Raw genomic sequence first — 25,668 nt, 5'->3', positions numbered from 1 at the left:
AAAGTTTCTGGAAACTTTCCAGGATTTTTAGAAACTTTACAGGATTTTTGGAAACTTTGTAGGATTTTTTTGGGAAATTATCGGAATCTTTTGGAATGTTTCTGGAAATTTACCAGAAATGTTCAGCCCCTTTGCAACCTAGGCTCAACCAATGGTGTGAGTTTGATGTGGTGCTTACAGTATATCCAAAGAATATATGACAGTGTTTCGGAAACCTGTTTGAAAACAATTTCCGGTTGTTCCACTAACATTGCAGAATTTACTACAATTTACTTCACGATTCTCCAGCTCTAGACAAAGAAAAGTCCACTGGGAAATGCGATATTAAACTGAACAAATAATAAATAGATAAATATAAAAATGTACATCCATATCGAACAGGGTTTCCCAAACTGGGGGTTTGTGAGGGACCTACAGGGAGTTTGTGAGTTGAAAAAAGCTAATAATTTATTAAATCATAAAAATGTCAAAATAAAACGTACTAAAAAGGGTTAAATATTTTTATTTGTTACCTGCTTTTCATGTGATCATTAACTGATATCAGAGAACAGTGTACATGAACATGAGTTTTTAGAGAATTAACTCCATTGACGGAAATTTCCAGCTTTCCCTGCACTGTAAAAAAAAGTCAATAAAAATAGGGCACACTGTACTGTATAAATATGAAGGAATTTCGCATATTGGTTTTTACACATTGCATTAGTTTGTGTTTTAATGGTTAATAGAAATTTCCGTAAAATTACTGGATAATGTCCTGGCAGAAAATCATTTTCCGTTTTTATTTTTTACAGTGTGTTTTCACTGTTATACGATTGTGGCCACTATTACACATTTTCTGAAACAGTACAGAATCTCCGGATCAAAACACGGGTGAAGAAGCAAAAACAAGTGTAAGCAGATGCATATGTAAATTAACGGGATCATTAACATTTAAATCGCATATAAATCAAAACGTTACCGAATGAAATGTCGACCCAGGACGCTATAGGACTGTGCAAAAATTAGGGATGTTGATGGACTCGATCTACTCCATCTATGTTTTTATCATCGTTCTGAATCCTATCCAGACGTAGTCTGACAAAAACGCAATTTCACACAATCTCAGCTTTTTGCTCAAAATGTTGCTTTTTTAATGAGACTTACCCACATTCAAGTGTTGATAAAAAAGGAATGCATGAAGCTAGCAGAGGGTCTGTTCTTTCTTTTTGATATATTGCATATTCAGATATTCATACCAAAATATATTCTTGGGGACCATGGAACTTTTGTGAAAATGATCACAAATGGGCAGTTTTTCAAAAACACTAATGGGGAAAGAGTTATATATTAACTTAAAATCTCAGGCTGTACTTCAAGTAAATATTTTAGTTCAAAGGGGTTTGGCTGACAAAAAAATAATAAGTAACCCCTGTTAAATAATTAAACATATTTCAAAATGCCTTATAAATGTTAAGGAAATAAAACAAAACAATAAAAAGCAATATATCAAAATAAAAAGGCAGCATGTCTTTAAATGTTGGAAGGCATTTTGTTACGCAAGTAGTATCTTGAGCAGGATCCAGCGCACTGAGGTCATTCTTCATAACTATAGCATTAATAGGCTTATAGGCATGCTATGTGCATGTATGTGACACATAAGTAACAAGTCGTTTATCAGAATAATAATTCACATTAGCTATTAGAAATGATGCCTAGGAGAGAGCTGAGTACAGCTGAAGAACATAGCAAGAGTACAAACACAACGACACAGACAACTGGCACTGCAGATGGGCGACTGAAAGTGTGTCATCACCATCTCCAGTCTAATCACCTCCGCCCGCGCTCCTCCTCCGTTTCTCTCTCCCCTCCCCTCCCTGTCTCTCTATCTTTCGCTCTCCATCCTCCCCTCGCTGTCTGTGTTGTGGAAAGCCAAAAAGTTGATTTGTTCCTCAGAGGCTGCAGCTCAGCACATCCAGCCAAATTCGCATGTCTCTCCTGCGTCAGCGCGCGTTTCTGTAGGCGAGGACACATATGGTGACGAGACTGAGCACATGTGTTATTGTCGCCTCCTCCAAGTTAATCTCTGAAGAGGAGGTGTGGTTGCCTCCTCCTTCTCTTGGATCCCAATACTGAATATCCAACAGCATTTTGCCTCAAGCTTTTCAGCGAACGTCAGTTTTGACTGTGAAACATCCTCTGGCGGTTCGATTTTGATACTTTACCTGGCTTTGGTCTCCTGCCATCTGTCTAAAATGAGTTTCAGCAGTGACATGGATGAGACGGAAGATGGGAGGTGAGTTTTTTTTTCTATTTAAAGATGAAGAATGAGCCTCACAGGAATAGGGTTATGGATGTTTTGCTTTGTGCTGTGAAATTTGTATTTATTCAAATAAATAAATACATAGGCCTAAAACCAGTGCATCTTACAGATTAGTAACCAAGCTTATTCTGAAGGCTTGTGTTTGGCTAATACTCTTACAGGAAGTAACTGCATGAGCCTCCATATGGCTCAGATTAATAGATAAATTGATATACCAACTAAACAGATTAGCTGATATGTATCTGTCTGTTTATTATTCGATTTATTTGTTTTTGTTGCTCTTTGCGGTTATCAAATGCAATGTAGGCTGGTTGATCAGAAAACAAATGAATGACTGACTTTGTCTGGTGTTCCTCTCCTGGAAGGGCATCATTACAGAGAACGCAGTGGACTGAGAGGATTCTCATGTCTCTACCTATCAGTTTCTCTTACTGGTGGCCTTAAAGGGCCACAGTTACACACATGATTTGCAGAAGGCAAAATGGGTCACTACTTGTGTATGAGAAATCATAATTTTCACACACAAAAAATCCCTTTTTCCCCTTAACCCATCAAGCATATTTAAACCTAGTAAGCAAAATTTCAGAAAACATATCTTGAATTGTTTACTTTTCTTACCCATTAGCAAATTTCTAGAATCTTTACATTATTTTCTGTGTCCTGGAACAACATTAGTCAAAATTTTGACACTTAAAATAAAAATGTACAATAAAAATATCTAAACATCCTTAAAACAGAATATAATGACCTCCTCACAAGCAAAATGGTTTACATTATTAGGATTGTTTACAGATAATGTATCTTGAATTTAGTTTTTTTTATGTAATATAATTTATTTTTAATACAATTCTAAGAATATTTAAGAGATTTGCTAATGGGGTAAAAGTGAAGTGTGTTTCTTTGACTAGAATTTCATTCCAGGACCAAAAAAAAAAAATGTTTCAGGATCATGTCCTGCTTTGATGCGCACACATGATTTTGCCAAGTAGGACATGTTCCCGGATCAACATCTTTTGTTGGTCCTAGAACAACATTCATGTCAACAAACATGATAGTCCTAACCCCAACTAATTAACCAACCCTTAAATTGTAAGGAAATAATAGGTTGATAAGCATGTTGTTCAAGTCCAAAGCCCCACCCTAAGCCTAACCCTACAATCTGATTGGTTGATGGGAATGTTGCTTCAGAACAACGATATTAACCCAGGGATAAAGCCCAGTTGGCCAAATCACGGTAAGCGACTTGGTCTGTTGTGAAATAACACTTAATTAATTGACGAGTCGACCATCATGACTACTCACTAGTCCAAGTTCATTTAGGTGACGGATCAACTGCACTAAGCCAGTCTGAGATGATAACTGACCAAAGTTACATTAAATTTACATTTAATCATTTAGCAGACACTTTTATCCAAAGCGACTTCCAAATGAGGAGAGCAATAGAAGCAATCAAACTAACAATAGGGCAACAATATGCAAGTGCTGTGACCAATCCCAGTTAGCCTAGCGCAGTACACTTAGCAAGTTGTGCTATTTTATCTCAAGGTTGAGTTATTCTTTGAGAGCATCACACATGCTTGTCTGGACAGGTCAAGCCTCAGCTCTTGAAACCTCCTGGATGTCAATCTACCCACAGTATGTTAGGTAGTCTATGAGACACTGTGTACTTGGCTGCCATTTTGTTGAAAAAGGAACCCCAGAGCTATTTTCAATGTCCTGCCCTTCACCCAAAATAAACAAAATCAATAATTCAAGTGAAGACCCATGAAGACCTTTAGCCATTCTTTCCTTGCAGTCTGTCCTGTCTGCACATTCAATAAAAGCTTGTGTGTGTTGTTTATTTGGATTTTAAATCGCTTTTTCTTATCGCATCGTAATGACAACAAATGCAGTTTATTTTTGCTGTGCTACACGTGCTGATTTAAAGTGACAGCGCATTGTTCGCATAAAAATAAACAGGGATTGACACAAAAGTGTAGGAATTTCACCATAAACGCATGTAATTAAACTCGAATGTGCTTCATAGTCAACATATGGCTTTTTGCCCTGGGTAAAGCAAGGAAAACTGAAGGTTTCAAGGTTATGGCATAGGCCTACATGTAAGGGTTAGATTTTGACTGTTAAGTATGGAGATGTATTCAAATGCAAGGCTACCAGATAACTACCGAGCACAGACCCCCTCCTTCCATCACACTCTTTGTGATAGACTCAGATATATTGACCAATTTTATCTCTTGTTTAGTCTCTAATGTTTCAAGTTTAATCTACAAATGCTGTGAAAAGCAACTTGTGAATAATGCCTCTTTCTGCAGTCAAGGTCAGTAAGCCTGGGGAGAGTCCGATAAAATGTTTCCAATTAAAAAATATTTACTTACATCAGGTGAGCATATTATGGGAAGACCAAGGTGGATGAAGATGAAAGTGTACTTGTATGATGAAAGGAATTAGGAGGCCTTATTATAATCTGTTCCTTTGTTTAACCAATCTATTTTGAAAGTCTTTGTTCATTGAAAAATTGAATGAATTGAATACTTTGAATGAATGAATTTAAAAAATGAATTTAATAGTTTGTTGTTTAGTGGCGTAAAATGTAAACGCTGTTGCTCTTTCACAGTGTTCCTCTTTGTTTGAGTTTTCTGACATGTCAACTTCTGGCTTAACCAATAGCATTACATTGGGGTTACATTGGCTAACAAATGGTTGAATCCTTGGGAAACTTTCTTTTTGCAATTCCTGCAAATCACACACTGCAACTTTTAATTTATTAGGAACTGTGTTTCACCCTGTGTATTTTATAGATGCATGTTATTGGTCTTATTGTGAACGATTCAACAATGCATGTTTCATTTGATTAAATTAGTTTTGACCTTGTAAAGTTTTGTCATATAACTCCTATGATAGACATGTTTAACATTTTCTGCTCGATTTCTCTAATCATTTAAAAAGCAAAGTATACTTCAGTTTTGAACGCATAGGCATATAGCGAAAGCATATCCTTTCAAAGTTAACTATTTAGTAGCATGCATGAACACAGTGGGCCCTATCATACAATGTGATGCGACGCCAGACACAAGTGTTTTCGTCTAGTTTCAGCTCGACGCAGTTATCATTTTCACATCCAGCACCACATTGTTTAAATAGCAAATGCACTCATGTCCATCTGTTCGCCCATTGGCATGCTGGTTTGAAAACGAGGTGTGTTCAGGCGCATTGTTGGCGCGTTGCTATTTTGAGGTAGGGATGTGACGGTGAGGAAATTTTCCCACCGGTTAATTGATGTGTGACAACACCGGTAATACCGGTATCACCGGCGGAGGCTTTTAAATCACTAATTCTATCTAACCGAAAGTAACATGCACACGACCGCTCTGAACTGAAAACGCGCCAGTGCGCACACACCGTGACTGACCGCTCGTCTGTAAATGCGCGCTCTGTGAGGCCATGGGTGCGTCTCAATCAGTTCCCTAGTTCAGTAGTCAGGGCACTGATCAAGCATTGATCAGTCTATGATTGAGATGCACGCCATGAATGCACACTGTTAGTTCGTCCGTAAAGCCTCGTTTATACTCGACGCGCCCGCACGAGCGCGAGGGTGCGCGCGGCAAAAATAAATCCACGCAGCAGCGTAGCGCGGAGGCTCGCACTGCGGAGCCAGGCGAAAGTAAACAATGCGCGCTCTGTGCGGCCGTGCACATTTTACTTTCGGTTTTTAATCAGCGCCAATTCGGCTGCGGGTTGCTTGAATTGTGGGTTCATTAGCCTATTATTTTTAACGAAAAACACAACAACAAAACTAATGACAAACTCCCTTAAATAGGCGCTTTTACGTTTCGCTTTGAAACCAAATCTTCTGCGATCATCTCAGTCAGCTCCTCACTCTTAAATCTGATGAATGACTCCTGCCGCTGCCGAGACTCACGGTCGGATCCTGCTTTATTAAGCAGACACGTTCAGTTTTTATTTGTATTGTCTGTTCTCTAACTGAACTAAATTATTTTATTACTATAAAAAAAAAATCAAAAAGACGGTGGGCGGTGCCACGGTGGGCAAGTGATGTAACCGGTGTGGAGTCTGGACACCGGTAACACCGGCAACACCGACTATCGTAGCAAGCCTATTTTGAGGCAACTGAAAACGACTGCGCCATTGACCAACAAAAACCTGCTCTAAAGTCAATAGCGCAGTATTTTTTGTGTTATTTAAAGGGTGTGTTAGTAATATAGGCATGCACAATGCGTGTACACACTCTGCTTATTACACACACAGGGACACGCAGCAGCACACAAACATTTTTAAATGTTAAAAATAAAAGGATTCCTCTCTGGAGAAGTGTTCTTTGTTTCCGCTCGCAAACTCCGCCATGTAAATAGCGAATCTGCCATGGGGCGCAACTGGCTTTTAAAGGGAATGGGAGATGAGACTCTGATTGGTTTATTTTACGTTACAAAATACACCTATGACTCATTTAGAGACTAGTTACAACCCCTTTGGACCATGTGCCGACCATTTTTTCAATTGTTAAACTAGCAAAAGTGGATTCGTACACACCATAAGTGCACCTGCGCCATGCGCTTCAGACCATATGCTCAGATCGTTGAAATAGGGCCCATTGGGTCATTCTGTCTCTTCAGTTTCTTTTTCGACTATGGGACAGTCCAAGAAAAAAAAAAGAAAAAATGGTCTGGGACACTGTTGCCACCTTATGGACCAACAAATGTGTAACCTAAGGGTACAGAGTATGTATTATGCTGCTGCTGATGAAATTTATGTTGGACACTGTACGCATAACATATTGTATGCATAAAAACTAAAGTATGATTTGTGCTTTATTCCGCTTAAACCCCACCCCTGCAAGCTTGCAATTTGTGAGAGCAATTCCCACATCTCAAAATCGAATTACCAACCGATGCTCCCCGCCCTACATTTTTCTTTCTTTTTCGATAATCTGCTATGCTTGGATGTGCTGAAGAATACAGGAGAGAGAAAAAATCTGCAACTTTAAGTAAGGCTTAGGCTACTCATGTCCAAAGGAGAGTTTGATGCCTTTTCTTAACCATGTACTGCTAATAAGCAGCATATCCTTAAAATAAAGCAGAGCAAGGGAAATATCCTTGCCAAATAATAATTGAGCTTGATTTAGGCCTGTGGTGGATTGAGGGAAAGTTTGGTTTGGGAAAAGCCTCAGAAGCCCTTGTTGGTTAGGCAGAGTGTCAGTCGAGTGCATAAGACTCATTTTGCTGATGGCAGTCTCTGATTCAGCTGTCTCACTGCATTAGAGCCCACGGCTGTCTAACTCTTTAAAGCAACCTGCACACAGACATGCATTTGGTAGGAGGATTGTTTTACTGGGACATTGGTTTAGTTTGCCTTTTGAGAACATTCAGCAGCTTATGTCAGTGAACTCTGATCGAAAACTCCTACGCGATTGAATCGACAGCTTGTGCTGCAAACCTGAATGACCCACATATTCACACTGGCTGTGAGTGTGAAATGGTCACTGTGTCAGTGTCTTTCGGTATTGATGATGTTAGCACAGGCCAGTTCCTCTTAGGATAAACATTTGGGTCTGACCCCTTTTCCCCTGTCATCTGCAAACACGATTACTCGCGTCTGGATCTGACGTATGTGGGTGTGTGTGGGTGTCATGTTTATGTGTGTGAGTGTAAACTCAATCTGAGCAGGTGTGATATGGTGTGGCTTCTTTAGATGAGCTGCGACAGATGGCCAGAGAAACAAGTCGCCTTTGCTTCCTGGGTCAGATAATATTTGCAAACGTTGTTTATAAGGTCGAAAACTGGGTCACTTGTGTGCAGCTCTGTATCTGTCCTCCATAAATATGTGAACTCTGGGGTCTTATTTGATGAAATATGACATTTTTAAGGCTGCGTTTACTTGACCAAAAATACAGTAAATATTGTAATACAAAATAACAGTTTTCTATGTTTTAAAATGTGTAATTTATTCTTGTGACGCAAAGCTGATTTTTTTCAGCATCATTGCCCCAGTCACATGATCCTTCAGAAATCACTCTTATACTTTGCTGCTCAAGAAACATTTTTTACAGCTTAATTTTTTTTAATCTATTAAAAATCTTATTTCCTCTAATTTTACATTTAGATTACCTCTGCTGTCATGTAACTTTAAAAAACGCTAATTTAATTAAATATTCAGTCTAGTAGTATTTTTTTCATATGTGTGTTATAATGTTGTGGCACCTAAATTCACATTTAATATTTTTTTCAGTGTATTATTGTTCATTTATTTAGAAGAATTAGAAATTAGGATAACATTTCATATTGGTTATTTATCAGTTATTGGCCATAATAATGAACATAATTATAGATTGTATTGGTCCAAATATTTATATCGAGGCATCCATAATTGCTTTATCCTGCTTGTCTCGTGATAACAGGACTCAATTCACTGAAATTTCAGTCCAACAACGTATGAAATATTTGTTCCATTGAAAATAAAATAAGATATCTGAGCTTCTATTTTCCATTCAGGAAAGCATATTGTGAACAGGGGCTTTCAAACGGCAAAAAACATCATACAAAATTACCTTTATGGAGCTTTACGCCCCCATGATCACCATTCGTTTTCAATGAGCAGCATGAATATTTTTCCAAATTTCTTTTTGTGTTCCACAGATGTTTGAAACAACAGATGTTTGACACAATAAGAGGGTAAATAAATAATGAGGACAGAATAAAAACAATACAGAAACCCTGCTGAAATAAATTGTGAGTGATTTTTTCCAACCTCCTCTTAATGTTAGTTAAAAGACCTGAGTACAGCCTACCGTAAGAGACTGGAGTGTCATGCTACAATTACTCCCTTTTTCAAAAGCATCCAAAAAGCCTCCATTACACTGTCCACCCACGGTATCTCTGAAATGAGCGCAGGCAGCTGCTGCGGTTTGATTTCTTGCACTGAGAGCATTGATTTTAGCAATAATGAAACAAAAGCTATATCTGCTCCTCCGCCTCCATAATGTAGTGAGAGTCATACTGCAGCCTTTGTTTCATCAGTATCTCTACAGTCTTGAGAGAGCTTAAGATGGTCTTTTGTCGATTTTGAGCCTCTTGCTCTTTTTGATTGGTTAGTTACATGTGATGCTACAGTTCTTATGGTCGCTGAAGTGTCCTAAGTGAGTTTTTAGCCCCTTCACTGCACTTTTTTTTCTCTTTCATTTCTTTCTCTCAACCCATTACCTTAAAATAATATTCAAAAAAGGACACAAAATCAAATAAAAGTAGCATAACAGTGGTCCATTCAACTTGCACAGTGTATTCCAAGACTTCTGAAGACATGAACTGTTACTTTAAAAGTGTTATTTCAGTGCGGTTTTGCTGTGAGTATGCTATGATTCTAAAACAAATCAGTCGTAATATGCTTCACAGAGAAGCCAAAATATTCGTAATATAAATGTATGTTTTTAACGTCTTGTTTAGTAAGATATTTGCTTGGATCTGATGTGGTATATGGTCGGTTCGTCACACAGACACATGAAGAGAAGTGTTCTGCCAAAAGTGTTGTTTTGGTTTAGTCTTGGTTCACTCTACCCATGTTGCTCCAGCTGGTTTTCATTTGGTGATGAAATCATTTCCATGGAATGGCTCGGGTGGCTCTTATGGCTGTTGTGTGACTTTCACATGCATGTTTTGGAAATTTCCCTGGCGAGTCTCATAAGAACCTCTCAAGAACAAGTTGTTTTCTTTGCCGTATGTGTTAACGAGGCTCGGGACACCAAAATTAGTAGGCGATTCCAAATCTTGTGGAATTTTACAATTACGAAAACCAATTTTCGATAACAAGGTACTAACTAATAGACCAATTTGGAGTTGACGTCACGGTTATGTCATTTGCAGCTGCACACGCATTGTGGCGGCAGAAAAACAGTGGTAAAGTTGAGGAAAATGGGCAAAATAGCACAAAAAATACCCACGAAAAAACGGTAATATAGGGAACCGTTGTCGAAGATGCTCTGTGAAGCTAAACACACACATTTATGTTTGTCAAGCCAGACTGAACTGATGAAACCTGCGATGATTAGTCTACTAAAGCATGGATTTGATGTAAACAATAGATCTAAATAATTTTCACAAATGCAGTTCAGGGGCATAATATCTTTACAGTTACAGCATGAAATAATATTTAAACCTACACTGATCAGGCATAACATTATGACGTGTTATTGTGTTGGTCCCCCTTTTGGTGCCAAAACACCCCTGACCCGTCGAGGCATGGACTCCACTAGACCCCTGAAGGTGTGCTGTGGTATCTGGCACCAAGATGTTAGCAGCAGATCCTTTATGTCCTGTAAGTTGTGAGGTGTGGCCTCCATGGATCGCACTTGTTTGTTCAGCACATCCCACAGATGCTCGATTGGATTGAGATCTGGGGAATTTGGAGGCCATGTCAACACCTCAAACTCGTTGTGCTCCTCAAACCATTCCTGAACCATTTTTGCTTTGTGTCAGGGCGCATTATCCTGCTGAAAGAGGCCACAGCCACCAGGGAATAGCGTTTCCATGAAAGGGTGTACATGGTCAGGGTGTACATGGTCTGCAACAAGGCTTAGGTAGGTGGTACGTGTCAAAGTTACATCCACATGGACGGCGGAACCCAAGGTTTCCCAGCAGAACATTGCCCAAAGCATCACACTGCCTCCGCCGGCTTGCCGCCTTCCCATAGTGCATCCTGGTGCCATGTGTTCCCCAGGTAAGCAGCGCACATGCACCTGGCCATCCATTTGATGTAAAAGAAAACGTGATTCATCAGACCAGGCCACCTTCTTCCATTGCTCCGTGGTCCAGTTCTGATGCTCACGTGCCCACTGTTGACGCTTTCGGTGGTGGACAGGGGTCAGAATGGGCACCCTGACTGGTCTGTGGCTATGCAGCCCCATAGGCAACAAACAACAAACTGTCACTCAAATCCTTACGCTTGCCCATTTTCCCTATTTTAAACACATCAACTTTAAGGACAAAATGTTCACTTGCTGCCTAATACATCCCACCCACTAACTGATGTTATTCACTTTACCTGTCAGTGGTCTTAATATTATGCCTGATCAGTGTATAACGTTTTATATAAGTAACATTTAAACAAAATTTTAGGCCTATCTCACAATTCTGACTTTTTTCTTGCAATTGCGAATTGCTATCACAATTCTTAGGGGGAAAAGACAGAATATCGAGTTTTTACCTTGCAATTCTGATATTTCTTCTTAGAATTGAATGTCATATTCACATAAACATTAAGAAATTAAATTTTATAAAATTCATTGCTCAAGTAAGTAGTTGTTATTGTAAATAAACAATCAATCAGCATTGCGTTGGGTGTATGATAGAGGGTGTATGATACTCAATCTTTACATTTCATGAATATATTTTGTTTTTCATACTGTGCGTACATAATGTCTAGATTATAACATATAATGTTATAATCTCCCTGTTGCCTAAATTCACTTGTAGCATTTAAAAGGATTTTTATTTTTGTATTTACAAGTATAGAATTTTATTTACGACCAATTATTGACTAAACAACACCTAAACAAAATCTAAAAATGCTACATTGGCAACTAACTGAAATAAGTTCAGGCTGAAGTACTAAAATTACTATAAATGATATTAAAATAACACTGACTGGTTATTGGCCATCAAATAAAAATATTCTGTACTTGCCAGAATTTTAATATTGGTGTCCCGAAATATCCCGATTTCTTACAAACCTATTTGGTTGATGTATCACGTTTCATGCTGTTTTTCAGTGGTCCAGCTCGAGACCCTGTTGCACTCCATCCTGCTGCTTTTGAACACCAATACATCTATTGTAAGCACCTCCTCCTAAGGAATGTGTCAGGTGAACCTCAAACCAGCCTAATATCAATTAGTCAACTAGTTGTCCTGGCAACTGATTCACAAAATGTTTAATTTTGGTGATGAATCAGTCAGGATGAATCAGTGTGAGCGACACACATTAGAACTGTGACCTCAATAAGATTCAATGAGAGTGTTTAGTACTTGTCTCCCTCCCCTTCTACATCTCAAGCTCCTTCTTTCTTCTCCTTATAAAGTGTCTTCTCTTTCTTTCTCGTTGGCTTTTGGCCTGTTCTCCGAATGTCTTCTCCTCCCTCTCTGCTGTTCCGTAGCTTTGGCAGCCTTTCAGCCATTAGATCAGTCCTAAAAGTAGAGCAGAATCTCTGAAGCTCCTCCGTTTCCTCTTCCTGCAAATGCTTTGACTGATCTTGATCAAGAACCCCCAAACATCCAGAGCCTCCAGTTGAGAATGTACTGATGTAACTGTAATGTCCTGTAGCCTCATTAAAAATGCCATGTGGTTTATTCAGCTGCCCGTTCCCGCCTCACTACCCGGACGAGCGGCAGGTGCCAGTCCTGCGTATCCTTTCTGACCCCTATGGGATCTGTCAAGCTCAGCAACAGGCGCGTGCCAGAGCTGAGTAAAGCCTCCAGAGACTTCGACGCCAGGGCTATTAAAAAAAACACACTCATATAGAATCATGTTCTTTTGAATATGTGGGTGTGTTATGCTGCGTTTGGCGTGCATAGTGGTACTTCCACCGCTCCATGTCTGCCACCTGTTACCCGTAACACTTCATGCTTCGGGGAATGAGCGCTTTTGGTCTCTGACGTGAAGCTATAAAAGCGAAAGTGGTTTTGTGGTTCACATTGAAGAACGCAGTACAACAGTTTGTGCGAAGTTTACAGATTTTCAAGAAGATATGCAAAGCCGTGTGAAAAGACGGTAATAATAATTCATTTTATAGTTTGTAATTTTGGTTACGCTTTATTTTAAGGTGTCATTGTTACAGTGTAATTATATATTTAAGTACTGAGTAATATTAATTAACAACATGTACTTACTATTGGGTTAGGGTAAGTTTATGGCTTGGTTGAAGTTTAGTTGCATGTAATTATGTAAATTTTACTGTTATTACTATGGTAAGTACATGTAAAATATGTAACGACACTGTAAAATAAAGTGTTACTGTAACTTTAGGATATGTAATGTGTATAATATGTAAAAGTGCTATGAAAATTAAAGCAAAAATGTAGTCACGATTTATTGAGCCTGTAATGTCATTACAAACCCCGTATGATTTATTTTCTTTTATGGAAGATATTTAGCAATTCATACCTATGTAACTATTAACTAATAACTATTTTAATAACTGAGATAAAGATGAAATAAAATATAAATTGTAGATGAAAATCTTAAACTAAACAAAGATTGTTACCTTCTAAACTAAATGAAGATTAATAGCGCATAACAAAATTAGCTAAATTCATTAAAAGTTAAAGCTAAAATGTGAAAATTTAGGTCTCAGTCCCCATTCATCTTTTGGTAAAAGAGCAGCTAGGACATTTTTCTAAATATCTTCTTTAAATATATTTTATTCTTGGTTTGGAATGACATGAGGGTGAGTAGGATGACTATCCATCTAAGGACCAGATTTACTAAAAGCTTGCGCCAACGCAAACCCTCTTTTGGCATTAAAAAACTACTGTCAGGACTAACTAAAGACACGCAGTGAAAAATTAGTGCTTAAAAGGTGTGGACGGTTATTTCTGTGGAGTTTCCCTTTCAGAAGCAAAATGTATGGGATTTACTAAGGTTTGCGCTAGTTCATTTACTGGCATTTGCTCCATTATTTACTGTCCAAAAAAAGCATGTCTTAAACCAGACGCTAATTTGCGTTGCCCTTGGTAGATTGCATTGGTCATTATGCAAATGATCCGGCTGCGTTGTTTGTGTTCTGAGTTCTTTAATTTGCACGTCCTCAGTAGATCACGCGCAGAACTTTTCACTCCCATCGCCGCTTTTATGGGATTGCGCTCTCACGCTAATTTGCCCTGTTTAGTAAATCTGGCCAAGTGTTTGAAGTCTTAGTATGTACTATTGTACATTCGCCTCAAAGAAATTTTTATGATATGCATGCGTAACTTGGACTAAACAGCTTCAAATATTTGCATTCTTCAGAGCGGCCTGGCTTTGTGGTGTTGTGCATCCGAATTTGAAATTACCAATGCAAATTATGGGGAATGAATGACCTAATTATGTTGCATAAATAGGGCTCTTGAGAGCAAAGTAATTGTTTTTTAAAACAGAGGTGAATACATTCTCTGCAATTTCTGCTTAACCAATATGCTGTGGTTATTTTCATTCAGTGAAAAATACAGAGAAATATGAAATGAATGTTGGTGGCATTTTTTGAAATCCAAATCAGAGTGATTACATCCTGCCTGACTGTCCAGCATGACCGGAAATATTGCTGTCTGTGTGATATGTCAACATTCAGTTGACACCCAGCTAGTATGTGTCCTGACTTAACAGTTGGGAGCTGAGGTGAAGTAAAGTCTATTTTGTTCATGATATGTGTTCCTACTAATGCGTCTTCTTTCTTGTCCTCAGCAACAGAGAGTTTGAGAGCGTGGAGATGAATAAGCTGCGTCAGAGCCTGCGCAGGAAGAAGCCCACCTACATGCCTGAAGCCAGCCGGCCGCACCAATGGCAAGCAGATGAAGAGGCTGTACGAAAAGGCAAATGCAACTTTCCTGTCCGGGTAAGTTGATAAGTCAACTGGTTGTTAATATTATTTTAAATTGAGATGAGCAGTGTTCACCAAAATGTTGAATGCAGGGTTTCCAAATTCATCCAGATTGTTGTTAATTGACTTCTAGCTAAACAATGATCTAGTGCTGTCACACAAAGCTTTCAGAATTCAAATTTACTCCAGACTAATATTGGTAAAAGGATATGACATTCTGATTAAAGGGGTGATGAATTGAGAAATCAACTTTCTCTTGAGCCTTTGAAATATAAAAGTACATTGTGATATAAAGATATCCTGTAAGTTTCGGAGCTGAAATCTTCCTTATTATTCAAAGAAAAGCTTTAATTGACACCAGGCCCAGAAAACGCTTGATCTCAGAATATGTTGACCCATGACGTCATAGAATGCAGAAGCGCCGCCTCAAGCCCGCCCACCGACTCGTGGAGCTAAACGGGTCGCGCTACCGAGCAATAAACATGCAGGTTCCAGCTCACGTGTGTAAGACATTGCGCGCTTGTTCGCTTCATTTCACCGCAGAATCGATTGTAAACAAGATAGAGGTAGAGACTGGATTTGCAGACAGATTGAGATTAAAACACAATGCTGTCCCTTCTATATTGGATCCCACAGGAACGGTGCAACACACTTATGTGAGTAAAACGTGTTTTTATATGTGTTAGTATTGCATTGTTACAGATCGTTTGATATCTGTTGATTACATACCATAGCACGCTATCACATGCTGGATAATCCTTTATTTGAGGTGTTATTGGTTCATTCGTGATCAGACTCGGACTTGTAACGTTATGGGCCAGGTCTCGCAAAGCCCAACGTCTCAGGGCTATGTGTTTTTCAGACGGGCTACCAAGACGTATCACCGGCTTGCCAACGGGCTATCTTAAATAGTGAAATAACATTCCTTTCTTGTGTGTGGTTCGCGGTTATATTCACCGACCAGGCGGGCCAAGTAATACAAAAATAACATTCCATTCAATTGCAGGTGGATGAGAGATGAACCATTGTGTTTGTTTGAAAAATATATTTTTCGAGCCCTGTGAGTGTTTCCCCAGACGATTTCAAAACAATCCCCACATGTACTGAGGGAGCTGAAGCTCATTAAATATACAAATCTTATCCAATCCTAGCGTGGGCGTTTACTTCTAAGTCGTCAATGCGGCATGCCCATCGAAACTGAGCATTTCTTCAGAGAGCCTCAAAACCAAGGCAGAAAATAGCCTATTACTTATTCATTATGATGTGTTTTTAAATGTAAAAACCATGCAAACGTCATAAGTTGACCTTAGACAACAGTATACATTTTTTTAAAAAGCCAGTTCATGACCCCTTTAAGGATTACAAAAAAAAAAACATTGAAATATGAGCACAGATGAATAATTCACACATATTCTATATAGAACCTTAAAGGGTTAGTTCACCCAAAATATGAAAAGATATTTTTGATGAAATCCGAGAGCTTTCTGACCCCTCCATAGACAGCAATTTAATTAACACTTTCAAGGCCCAGAAAGGTAGGAAAAACATCATTAAAATGTCCATGTGACTCGCGACGAGAATACTTTTTGTGCGCAAAAAACAAACAAAAATAACGACTTTATTCAACACTTTATTTTAGTCTGTGTCAGACTCTTACGCTGTTGACATAAAAAAGTGGCTTGAAAGTAAATGTTTTTAATTATTATTATTACATTTGATGAACAAAGCTGTCATGATAAATGATAACCTGTCAAATATGAAAGTTTTATACAATAATTTCTCCTTATATAAAAACCTTTTTGTTCTTTAAAATTTAACTATATTGAATCCCATTGAAGCCTTTTTCTAAGGGTGCACAATAAGACTAGGAATGTTTATAAAGAAAGTAAATAGTGTCGGTTTCATTTTAATTCAAACTAACCCAGGCTCTGCCAACATAAATGTCTGTAGTGTAGTTTATTTTAGCATCAATACTCATATAATTGCTTGAGACTTCAAATGGGGGGAAAAGTCACCGTTGGGACTGTTATTCAAAAGAAAACGGGTATAATGGGAATGTCCAGATATAGATTGACTTCTTAAATGTTTGAAAGTCGGTAACACCCTCACAGTGTCTGGCCGAGGGCCAAAGGCTTTAGAGCTTTGAACAAAAACAGACTTGAATTTAAAGGGTGACCAATCAAACCCCCACACAATAATAACACCAAGCTCATGGCTGGAATAGGATGTTAAGGAGTAGAATATATACCATTCATTCTGGTAAAATCCATTAAATGGGTAATTATGTGAATATTTTAATGACTTTAAATCAACATTAAAGTCAGTACATTCACAACACTATTTAAGTTTGAAAATCGATTGCGAAATATAACAGAATTAATCATATCCCTCTGTATTAATTCCAGAATGTGGCTAGTCTTGATAGTTAAACAAATAAGTAAATCCATTTTTCAAAATTCCTATGTGGCTTTTCTCACTAAATACTGATATATGCGATTTAATAATTGCGAGTAATTAATTAATCAGCATATTATGCAATTATTTTGATTTAAAAACATTTGACAATCCTATTTTGCAATGAAAAGATGCTCTTTCAAGACTAAAGAAGGTCTGCATCATTAAGTAAAGTGGAGGATATATTGCAGTGGATCTTGCATAATTAAATTCAGCCTAATTTTACTCTCCAGCCTGAGGCATCAGGAATCACTGTGAGACTGAGATGTAATCCTGTAATGGCCTCTGTCCTCGTGGCCACCATAATCACATAACCCTGGCTAGATGACTTTTAATTGTGTCTGTGTGAGGACATTTTGATTGGTTTAGGCTGGACAAAATGTCTCACTTCAGAGTTCCCACAAATATATCCTCTGCTGTGTTTTCAACGGGTTCCTCATTGTAAATCTACACTAGCCCTGTTTGGACAGGACTAGTTTTCCCCAAAGTAAATGTGTGTTCCTCTCTGTTTTTCTCACATAACCTCAGCAAAAACGACAGAGCAGTGATTTTACTTTCACAATGCACATCATGTCATTTAGAGAACTAATGGTGTTGTGGAAGAAAAATAGAAAATGTGTATTTCATCATATGGATCTCTCTCTTTCTTTCTCTCTCTTCCTCCCTTTTCTCTGTATTTTTTTTTCTCTTTCTGCAGTACCTCGGTCTGGTGGAGGTAGATGAGTCCAGAGGGATGCATGTGTGCGAAGAAGCAGTGAAAAAACTGAAAGTGGTGAGTACAGTAATGCTTTCCATTCTCACACAATAAAACATACGCTTGCTATAAAAAGCAAATTGGCAGCCAAAGAAGCTTATGTATACAGTTAGTCGGTAGAGGAAAAAATGTGATGCATGATGCAATGTTGTGGTTATTTCATCAAGAGGTGCGTCAATGTTTGGTCAAAATCTTGTATTGACAATACAAGAGTCCAGCACTCTGTAAAGTCTCCTCCAGCACATCCCAAAGACTTTCAATGAATTTAAGGTCTGGACTCAGAGGTGCCAATTCATGTGTGAAAGTGATTCTTCATGCTCACTCCCATCCATTCTTTCACAATTTGAGCCTGATGAATCTTAAAATTGTCATCCTGGAATATGGCCAGGAAAAGCTGAACACTCCATCAGTTAGGGTTAGAAGAAATGTTGCCAAACAGGGTTAGGGTTAGGGTTAGGGTTAGAAACCGAATCTCATTCTGCCGTAATAATCAAGGAACTTTGCCGCAGCACCGTGACAACCTGCTTGCACAGGGAGTGTGCTGGGGACTATTTTCTATTTTTATCATTGCGCTGCTGCACCCATGGTACGTAAGCAAAAGTTCCTTGATTATTACGCAGGAATGAGAATATAGTTCCTAACCATATCGGCATAGAAAATCGCAACTTTTCATTTTCCGTCGGTCTTAGTACACGATGTAACTACAGAAGAGTCCACTTTTAAATAGGAAAAATATCGAAACTCGTTGGTAATTTTTTTGAGCGAGATGCTAACGGTCTAATCAGATTCAATGATCGGCTGAATGGATTCGAAAACAGTAAAACTCAACTGTTTAACTCTAGGGGAGTTTTTTATTTTCAAAAAAAGTGGCGTGTTCCTTAAAGCATTTGCCTTTTTAAATCCAAACAGCAATTATGGCCAGGCAATGTATTATGTCATTGAGTTAAGGTGAAAATATCAGGAAATTAAAAATGTATGGAAAATGTGTAAATTAATTTGTGAAGTAATAGAAATTTCTTTGGTGAATATATCTATTAAAGGGTTAGTTCACCCAAAAATGAAAATTCTGTCATTAATTACTCACCCTCATGTCGTTCGACACCCGTAAGACCTCCGTTCACCTTCGGAACACAAATGAAGATATTTTTGTTGAAAGCTGATGGCTGAGAAAGGCTTCAGATAGGCCTCCATTGACATTCAGTACATTTACACTCCCAAGACCCATAAAAGGCACTTAAAACATCGTTACAAAGTCCATCTCACCACAGACAATAGTTTTTGTGCGCAAAAAAAAATCAAAATAACACCTTTATCCAACTTGTTCTTGTCTTCCGTGTGTGCCTCCACGACGCATGCACGAGAATATGACGCAGATCCGGCGTTCGGGAATCCATGAAATGCACACTTTAGCCCGATTTTGAGAACTATGCCGTGGTGAGATGGACTTTGTAACGACGTTTTAAGTGCCTTTTATGGGTCTTGGGAGTATAAATGTACTGAATGCCAATGGAGGCCTATCTGAAGCCTTTCTCAGCCATCAGCTTTCAACAAAAATATCTTCATTTGTGTTCCGAAGATGAACGGAGGTTTACGGGTGTCGAACGACATGAGGGTGAGCAGTTAATGACAGAATTTTAATTTTTGGGTGAACTAACCCTTTAATAAAAATCAATGAAGAAGTCATAGAAATTAATTGATCGAAAAGTGTGGAAATTCTGTATCAAGTGACCAGTAGGTCAAATCGAAAAATGCATACCAGCACAAAACAAAAAATAGATATGTTTTTTATTATTATTATTTTCCCCACCTGTTGGAACAGTTTTTGCTAGATCATGCCTTAAATGCAGTCTAGGCCAGTTACTTACTAAGTAAAAAGCTTATGTCAATTAATTTTGAAAAATTTTAAAGAAATATTTATTGTGATTTAAATATTTATACAGTATATAATATACATTATTGTCAGCTCCAAATTATTTAATTGCTAAGAAAGTGCTGTTTGAGTGCCATCACTATAAGATCTATATATAAAAAAGATATATTAATAAGAAATTACTGTAATTTAAATTCATATAAATCAAAAAGTGTGGAAAATTTGTATGTAGTGACCAGTCTTTGTGTAGGCCAAATTGAATCAGGCATAAACAGCACAAAACAAACCAGACGTAAAACTAGTGCCCCTGGCACATGGATTCATATCCATTTTTTAAAAATTGTCCTGCTTTTCTTCATTGTGTCCAAAAGGCTTTTTATAGACTCCCAGTACATTAAATCCTCAGTCCTCACAGTATCAGTCTCATTTATTTTAAAAATCAAATCAATCTTTATAGAGCGTAGCTGCTCTGTCAATGGCTATTGTCTTGGTAGTCGTATCCTGACACTGCAAATCTCATTACTGAATTGTCAGAGCAGAACTGTAATTGATATCATTTTTGTTTGTAAAACAATCGTTCCATATTTTTGCACAGACCTTTTCACTCACAAGTGCAGTTTGTATGTCACTGACTGTGTGTGGCCCTTGTCTTTGGGGCCACTCCATCTGTTCATATACGCTCTGCTCTTTCATCCCCATGTTGCTAGTTCCCGCTGTGTCTATCTACACAGTCACTTCATTTATTTTCTCTTCTTCCCCAAACCCCCCGAAGCCTTTATCTCATTCTTCTCTGTTCTTGTGCCTGTTCCTTATTTCTCCAGTCTCTTCTCTCTACCTCCTCCAACCAGTGTAATTTCCTTAGTGTTCTGCTGTCTTGGCAAATTTGGACAGTGACTTTTGGGCTGCTCGTAACATCAGCTGGATTCCCTCAGTTCTTCTTGATTTAGCTGCATCCTTCACTTTTACTTATTCCTACAGTTTTTCCAGATTAAATGCGTTTCCTAACCTTCACTCTCAGACAGACATGCACTCGCAACAGATTCAATGAAAGATTTAAACCCTGTTTTAAAACCTAGAGAGCTGCCTTGCAGTCTACAGAACCTGTCCTAAATGAGCACTCGATGTGTACTTTCAGTCTAAATGCGATTCTGCCTTGCTCCCCGAGTTTGGCCTAAAGAACGTACCTTAGGACCCCCCAAATATTAAGATCCCATTGCGAGTAACTAATATACAAACACACACACACACACACACACACAACAGGGTCATGGGCGGCCAAGGCTCATTGATGCACGTGGGGAGTGAAGGCTGGCCCGTGTGGTCCCATCAAATATATCTATATAAATATATATAAATTAGGGCTGTCAAAAGATTAATCGCGATTAATCGCATCCAAAATAAATGTTTGTGTTTACATAATATATGTGTGTGTACTCTGTTAATTATTATTTATATATAAATACACACACAAGCATGTATATATTTAAGAAAAAAATATTATTTTTATATATAAAACATTTATATTTATATATATATTATAGATTATATAAATGTATATACAGTATATACATGCAAACATTTCTTAAATATATACATGGATGTGTGAGTATTTATATATAAATAATAATTAACAGAGTACACACACATATATTATGTAAACAGAAACTTTTATTTTGGATGCGATTAATCGCGATTAATCTTTTGACAGCCCTAATATAAATATAAATATATTGCAGTAGTGCTATATATATATATATATATATATATATATATATATATATATATATATATATATATATATATATATATATATATATATATATATATATATATATATATATATATATATATATATATATATATATATATATATATATATATATTACTGTTAAAAGGTTTGGTGTTGGTATAATGGAAAAAATAAACATGAATTTAAGTAGAAAGACTGAAATAGTATTTTCTTGTAAAACGTACTCCAATAATCTTAATATACAAATTCTAAAAAAAAGAATTTTTTTACAATGTAAGATTTTATTAATGCTTTAAAAGAAGTCTCTTATGCTCCACAGGGTTGCATTTATTTGATCAAAAATAGTAAAAATGGTTGTAACGTGAAATATTATTACAGTTTAAAATATTTTTTTTTCTTTTTTTCTTTTTTAACTTTCTTTAAAAGTTTTCGATTTTAATATATTTTAAATTGTAATTTATTCTTTGGCTCATTCTAATATGCTGATTTTGGTGCTGAAGTGCTATTATCATTGTTGAAAATGGTTGAGCTGCTTAATATTTTTGCTTAATAGTTTCAGGATTCTTGATAAGAATTGTAAAGCCTTTAATATTAATTGTATTATTATTGCACTTGGCAAATCTGATGTTATCTGGCCTTAATGGGTCTTGTTCCTGGAACTCACATGCATCACAGGTCAGCATGTTGTCAGGCAGCTCTATAATACACTGTAGGAAAAATCGAGCTGACAAAGGCTAAAACTGTCAAAGAAATATGGCATGGAAAAAAAAAATCTTGATGCAGAGCAAATCAAAGCCTCTGCAGTAGTGCTAATGCAGTGCTAATATCCAGTTGTTGTCAAAAGGCTGATGTTGTTTCAATATTTCTTCTCAGAGTGGAAAAAAAACTGTCAAGGCTGTGCTTTGGGTGTCTGCTGATGGCCTGAGAGTAGTGGACGACAAAACCAAGGTATGTGTGCATAGACATTTTGTTGTGCATCCATTGAAAGCCATTAATCAAGGGTAAAAAAAAAAAAGTCTTTGATGCTCCGAAAAGCTCCCAAGCCATCAATTAGCCGAGTCCATCAGCGAGAGAGTAGGTCTGTAGGAAACACAAAATATGCAGTAAGAGGAAGCTGGCAGACCTCCAAAAGACCCGTCACATGACCATCCCGCTTCATGAGACATCACTTAGACTGTCTCAGACACAAGACGACTTTTGAGGCCAAAGGTTCCCGTGTCTCTCACGGTTGGGTTTTTCTTTTGAAAGTTGAAGGATTAATGTAACATCCTTCCCTCACACAAAACCCGGAAAGTTAACCAGAAAAGGTCAAAGGCCTCACATAATGAGTTTTCAGCTCACAGTAGAAGGCGGAAGACCACAAAGCTTTCTTTTTTGTTTCTCGTAAGGGCCTCAGACTCAAACATCCATTCACTATGCCCTTCTGGTAATCCTCCCATATGCATATGAGTCAGCAATGTCACCTAATCCTTCCTGCCGCTCTCACACGCCACCTGTGTGTCCTGTCCCTCTTCTCCTGGGGACTTTAGTGGGGACACTAAATATTCTACTATATTACTGATCAGCTCATAAAGTCATCATTATAAGATAAAATGTTGAAAATATGATTTTAAATGTCCTCATTATTAAATAGAAAATCAAAAATATGATTTTAAAAGTCATAATAGTGAGATAAGTCGTCATTATAAGATAAAATGTTGAAAATATGATTTTAAATGTCCTCATTATTAGATAGAAAATCAAAAATATGATTTTAAAAGTCATAATAGTGAGATAAAAAGTCATAATTATTAGATAAAATGTTGAAAATATGATTTTAAATGTCCTCATTATTAGATAGAAAATCAAAAATAGATTTTAAAAGTCATAATAGTGAGATAAAAAGTCATCATTATAAGATAAAATATTGAAAATATGATTTTAAATGTCCTCATTATTAGATAGAAAATCAAAAATAGATTTTAAAAGTCATAATAGTGAGATAAAAAGTCATCATTATTAGATAAAATGTTGAAAATATGATTTTAAATGTCCTCATTATTAGATAAAAAGTCAAAAATATAACATGCTAATAAGTCAGTATAAGATGAACAGTTTAAATTAGGACTTAAAAAAATTAAAATTTTGGATTTAAAGTCAAAATTATGACTTAAAAATAATCCTAATTATGAGATAAAAAGCTGAAATTTGATTTTTTAAAAAGTCTAAATTATGACCAAAACCCACACTAAGACATTTAAGAGATGAAATCATGCTTATTTTTATTTAGTTTTTTTTTATTAAAATGCGCTTTTAATGTTTTGATTCACACTAATAATAATAATATTTACATTATTGTTTTCATTTTGTGCAATAATATTTTTTACATGTGTTTTTACATTTTCAAATCAGTTTTTACAAAAGAAATGAATCAATCAAAAACTTAATTTAGCTTTTCATCTAAAACAAAATTAATTTCCTAACATTACTGTAAAGCTGCTTTGAAGCAATCTGTGTTGTGAAAAGCGCTATAGAAATATAGGTGACTTGACTCCTCTCTCGTGTTAAACTTAACTTTAGGGGTGTGTGATTTTATAAAATTTTTGTTTCGATTTTGCCTTCTAACAGTTATAATCGAGATAAAATGTATTCGTTCCTTTACATCACCCAAACATAATGTCCAAATCAGTCTGATCATTGGGACAGTCTTAAAATGCAGTCTACTGCAGGACGTGAGTTATTAAAAGGATATTAAAAGCCCACACCAAGAACGACATCTATAACAATAACACTAAAGATATGGTTTCAAAAATAATTCTGAATTTAAGAGAATAGCAGAGTCCACAACACAACAATAATGTTAATGGCACAGAGGAACGATACCGTTGAATCACTTTCAAAAGGATTTTTTCCAGCTGATGATCGATAAAAACATTGACAGCCAATCAGAATACAGTGACAAAACTGCAGCACATGCTTATAATAAACAGAACTTTATCGTGCATAGTTGTGGATGCTAATATAGTTATCGATATGGTTATCTTCATAGTTGTCGAAAGAAAACTCAAACCCTTCCCCAGGTGAGTTTCTGTGTGCTCGCTTCGAGGCGGAGCAAAACATGAACAAGCAAAGTATACCTTGGACTTCGGGTGTGTGCCTAAAAGGTCAGATGTGTGTCAGTATATCGGATCCATGTATTAGGTCTTAAAGTGACAGGAGCCTAATATACCAACTGCCGTCTGTCATTAATGTTAATCGAACAACAAAAGACAAAGAGAAAATCACTCATGACTGGATAACTTTCGTAGCTTTAATAAGAATCTTTAAGAATCATCTTTTTATTGTATTTGTCCTGTTGTTTGTTTTTTACTTCTAAAATTTTGATATCATAACAACCCTATTTCCAGCTAAATATACTTGATATATATTGCTATTGTGAAAAAATACTCCCATATATCCCACGCCTGATCATTTAAATAACCTTGATTACAATATTGACCAAAATAATCGTGATTAGCTCCCCTACTTGACTTGTGAATTTTCATTATAGTGAAAGGGTTATTGATTACAAAACCAGACGGTCTTATTCCTGACAACTGAGATGAGTCAGCAGCAGTCATGGACCCATAAAGTTCTTCCCGTCCACTGTAAACCCCTGTTATTCCCCCCTGGACGCATTCATCCATGACGAAGCTTTTAGAGCTCTGACCGGGGTCCCTTCAGTCAGTAATTGGCTGACAATGAATGGGCGCCTCACCTCGACCCAGTCCTCCGCTACTTCACTGACCCCTCACCTACCACTTCTACACTGTTCAGTTCATGCATTATGTATTAAGTGTGGCCCCCTAACAAGGAAACACTAGCCACTGTTACAGTGGGAGGTCCAGGCTACACAAAAAGCTTTAGTCATTTTAGAACAATCAAAAGGATACAAACGCTACAGTGTGGTCGGGTCAAGGACAAATAAGAATAAATAAGGAAGACAAAT

General features: G+C 37.1%; 2 protein-coding genes across 2 annotated transcripts in view; one reads left to right on the top strand and one right to left on the bottom strand.

Moving 5' to 3' along the window:
* LOC307130057 (TRPM8 channel-associated factor homolog) overlaps nucleotides 1–25,668 on the bottom strand; it is a 360,060-nt gene that overhangs the window by 188,977 nt on the left and 145,415 nt on the right. The gene's annotated exons all lie outside the window — the stretch shown is intronic.
* The window catches only part of numbl (NUMB like endocytic adaptor protein), a gene marked incomplete at both ends in the record, with an annotated part of 34,411 nt that continues 10,974 nt past the window's right edge, over nucleotides 2,232–25,668 (top strand). Inside the window, 4 exons of the mRNA XM_079822963.1 lie at nucleotides 2,232–2,272; nucleotides 14,738–14,888; nucleotides 18,025–18,099; nucleotides 22,575–22,649. Coding sequence (XP_079679089.1) covers nucleotides 2,232–2,272; nucleotides 14,738–14,888; nucleotides 18,025–18,099; nucleotides 22,575–22,649 — 342 coding nt within the window. The remainder of the gene's footprint in view (nucleotides 2,273–14,737; nucleotides 14,889–18,024; nucleotides 18,100–22,574; nucleotides 22,650–25,668) is intronic.

Source organism: Gobio gobio (assembly GCF_949357685.1).
Source record: "Gobio gobio genome assembly, chromosome: 8".
Classification (NCBI taxonomy): domain Eukaryota; kingdom Metazoa; phylum Chordata; class Actinopteri; order Cypriniformes; family Gobionidae; genus Gobio; species Gobio gobio.
Note: the sequence above shows the minus strand (reverse complement) of the source record. Positions and strands in the feature narration are given on the sequence as shown.